Source organism: Salvia miltiorrhiza, chromosome 2 (genome assembly GCF_028751815.1).
Source record: "Salvia miltiorrhiza cultivar Shanhuang (shh) chromosome 2, IMPLAD_Smil_shh, whole genome shotgun sequence".
In the NCBI taxonomy this organism is placed as follows: Eukaryota; Viridiplantae; Streptophyta; class Magnoliopsida; order Lamiales; family Lamiaceae; genus Salvia; species Salvia miltiorrhiza.
The window spans coordinates 56,830,141-56,834,119 of record NC_080388.1 but is presented as its reverse complement, the minus strand read 5'-3'; the positions used below and the strand labels follow the sequence as shown (position 1 = coordinate 56,834,119).

Sequence of the window (3,979 nt, the reverse complement as noted above, 5' to 3'; positions counted from 1 at the left end):
ATTTAAATTAATTTTGCTTGATTTATATTTCATTGAGAGAGTGAGATCATAGAAATTCTAGTATTGAAAATAAAAATAATCAATCATATATTTTATCAATAACGTAAAATAAATGCTCTAAAAAATGAGTTTTTACTTAACTAAAGTACTAGATAGAAATAAGGGTTAATTGATATATATTCATACATTATTAGTGAATTATGATTGCTCCCCAACACCACAAAACTATGGTGTAAATATATTACTATCTGTGAACCGATATATGAAACAGCTCACCGTTTCTCTCATCTCCGTCTCAAAGTTAAATATTGTTGGCCCAACACTCAAAGCCCATATTCCCATACACCCTTTGCAGCCCTCTCTCCCGTTACTCTTCTTTGACTAATAATTATATACCCTAAATTGATGAAATAAACTCTAATTAATAATCACATAATTAAATTAAAGCATATAAAGTTGAAATGGAAAAAAAATATATATATAAAAAATTAAATAAAATTAAAAGTAGAACACAAAGTGAGACATAAAGTATGGTACACTGAATCTCATTCCTGCCATGTGTGTCATCATAATTTCCTTTCTCATCTTCTTTCATATTTTTATTATATTTGACTAATAAGTTTTTTTTTCTTATAGAATAACATTGGAATGGGACAGTGGATCTCATCTCAATAACATTAGCTTTGTAATCTAATAACATTAGCTTAGTAATCTAAAAATGAAGTTATTAAAATATAAATAAAAAATAAATGATGAAACAATATTTTTTGGAGAGGATCTTATTCTACATATATATTGTATATTTTTAAATTTATATATATGACTCGTGTAAAAACTAGACACCCAAAACATAAGAGAAGTAACTTATCATACAACTCGTATATTCCTTACAACGATGATTGTAACGAAAGACGATTTCCATTGTCTCTTGCTGCAGCTACAAGGATCCCTTCTCTCTCCTCCTCACTCTCTCTCTTTCTCTGTCCAAACACCGTAGAGTTGCAGCCATCATCACCAAACTTCATTCTCACTACTTCCTTCAACTCATCTCTTTCAAACGCATACTTTGCCGCCCATCGCTGTATCTTCCCCGACGTAGTCTTCGCCACACTCCGCCTCTCGGCAAGGACCACCGCTCCCACTTCCACCCTCTCCTCCTCCCAAACCGCCTTACGGATTCCTTCACATATTCTCACCAAAACATTCGATTCCAAGACCGGCTTGAGCAGCTCCGCCACCACCGTCACGACGCCCTGATGCTCGAACGCCGCTACGCAGCCCGCCCTCAGCAGCCTCGGGCAGCTGCCGTGCGCCGCCGCCTCCACATAATGCGGGTGTATGTCTATCCCCACGCTCTTGATGACGTCCGCGCACCGCCCCATCACGTACAGATACCTCTCTTTTCCGGCGACCACTCCCCTATCTCCTGTCCGGACGTAGCAGCCGCCCACCCTGCCCCGTAGCCGGCCGTTGAACACCTCCCGCGTCAGCGTCGGGTGGTCGAGGTACCCGACCGCAGTCCCCGGAGAAGAAATCCATATCTCGCCTTCGATCCCATCGTCCACGGCCTCATGAGTTTCCTCATTCACCACCAACATTTCTATGTCTTCCTCCAGCATTTCCTCTCTCGAAGTCGGCAGCTTCGCGCTAGGCAGCAGATTCTTGTGAATCGGGAAATGATCGCCGCCGCCGCCGCTCCTCCACGCCGTGGACACAAATGTGCAATTCTCCGCCAGCCCGTAAGACGGGGAGATGCTCGATGATTGAAGGCCGAAGGGAGTGAAAGCTTGAACGAATTCGTCGATGGAGGGCTTCTTGATGGGCTCGTTGATGATGATGAGGTTCTTTAAGGTGGCGAGGCTGAGGCGCGAGCTCCCCCCGCCGCGCCTGACGACGAGCGGCAGCGCGAAGGAGGGGACGGGGGTGCAGGTGGCCTTATAGTCGGTGATCATCTCGAGCCAGAGCCTGGGGCGGGCCACGAAGGCGGTGGGCGAGGCCAGCACGCACGTGGCGCCGGATACGATTGTCAGCAAAAGAAACATCAACCCGCAGTCGTGGTACTGAGGCAGCCACGACGCGATCACGCTGTTGGGGTGGAGGTCGTAGGATCTCCTCGCCGCGCGGACGTTGTGCGCGGCGGCGCCGGCTGTTACGATAACCGGCTTCGGAATGGCGGTGGCGCCGGAGGTGTACTGGATCAAGTACGCATCATCCGCTCTGCACCCCTCGTATCTCCGCATGTCGCAATGCTCGCTCGGAGCCGTCAGATCCTCCGTCGCAATCCATGTGAGCTTCGAGAGGGTGCAGGAGGAGTAGCGGATGTAGCTGCGCGAGGCTATGGCGGCGCTAGGCTTCGTTTGGGAGAGAACCCTTATGAGGTGGTGGTGGTGGTTTGGTAAAGAGAGACGGGGAGGGGTGACGGGGACGGCGATAAGGCCGGCCCGCTGGCAAGCAAAGATGATCTGGACGAGCTCGAGGCCCGGCTCGCAGAGTATGACGACGGTGTCGCCCTTATGCAAAGAAAGTGATAAGTTGGAGGAAATGGAGTTGACAGAAGAGTTGAGCTGCTCGTAGGTTAGGGCGGAGGCGTCTTCGGCCCAAACGAAGGCGGGCTTGTGGCGGAACGCCGGGAGGTGGGCCCATATTGGGAGGTAGAGATCCACCACGGGCTGCTCGGGGAAACTCGGATCATAGTTTTCATAATTCATGATTAATCTTGATATTGTTGTGTGTGTGTGTGTGATTTAGTAGATAATTAAGCTTGTACGTGGATATATTTATAAATATAATATATAATGGGAGAAACAAAACAACGCTAGCAAGGATTGGGACTGTAACGGTATCCGCCGTGCAGATCGATACAGAAATGGTGAGTGTGACTGAGAAATATTCGATGAATATCCGAAGCTTTGAGATTAAAAACATGGCATAGCTGGTGTTTGTACATGCATGTTTGCATCGTTATGTACTATGTTGATCACAGAATATCCCACGTACATTTCTAAACTCATCACTAACTATCAACAGCCAAATTTGTGAATAATTAATTAATACTATAAGATATGATCAAATTGATTCAAAAGAGATCAAACAAAAGGCACACATGTACGTAGGGGCTCAGATAAAAAATTCCTTCCCCATTATCTAAAACTCAATTTGAACCATTAATCAATGTGTATTATTGTATGATCGGCAATTCTCATAAGAAGATAAAGCATTTTTACGGCAAATATTAAATTTATCATTCTACTTAAGCAAACGTAGGTACAAAATAGACACTCTTTTTATGTTAACCTAATCCCTCTGCTATCCACCGTTGTTGTCGTCACCGAAACTCCCACATGCTGAATCGAGAACTAGCTAGAATTCCTATGACACGACATCCAAATTTGTCGAAATAGCTATGTCATGCTCATAATACCTCTTTTTGGTAATATACTTCTATAGACTCATACCAAAAAAAGGGGGATCATATTCATATGCTTGAATGTGATTTTAAGAAATTTTGGCAAAAGTCAGGCCATATTGGTTTTTAAGATTCCTCGTTCCATTATATATTTCGGGCTGACAAAAATAATAGTCCTCATTAAAGTTGTAACTTGTAAGTTAGCCAGCCAAACTTATTGGGGCCCAACAAGGCCCAGTACAACTAGAAGTCCAGCCTAGGCCCGACTCAGACTCTACAGATTATAAAATAAAGATTCAAATGAAAAAAATTGCTAAATATATATACGATATTAACATTTCGTTTCAAGTAAAAATTTGCCAACAAATACTCCATCCCTCCACGAATTAAGTACCCATTTGCCTCTAAATTTTTGTTCATGAATTAAGTACCTACTCTGTTTTATGGACATTTATATCCTCCTTTACTTTTTAATTTTACTATTCTTTACCACTAATGAGCTCACTTCACAACGCCTTTATCACTTTTATATTTTATATTTATTACACTTTATCTCCAGTAGACCCACCACAA

The 3,979-nt window shown here is 43.6% G+C and overlaps 1 protein-coding gene across 1 annotated transcript; it reads right to left on the bottom strand.

Annotated features, from left to right (window-relative positions):
• Positions 1 to 887: 887 nt before the first annotated feature.
• LOC131009783 (uncharacterized) lies at positions 888 to 2,708 on the bottom strand. The gene has a single exon (XM_057937191.1). The coding sequence runs from the start codon at positions 2,706 to 2,708 to the stop codon at positions 888 to 890; it is 1,821 nt and encodes a 606-aa protein (XP_057793174.1).
• Between the last annotated feature and the right edge of the window lie 1,271 nt (positions 2,709 to 3,979).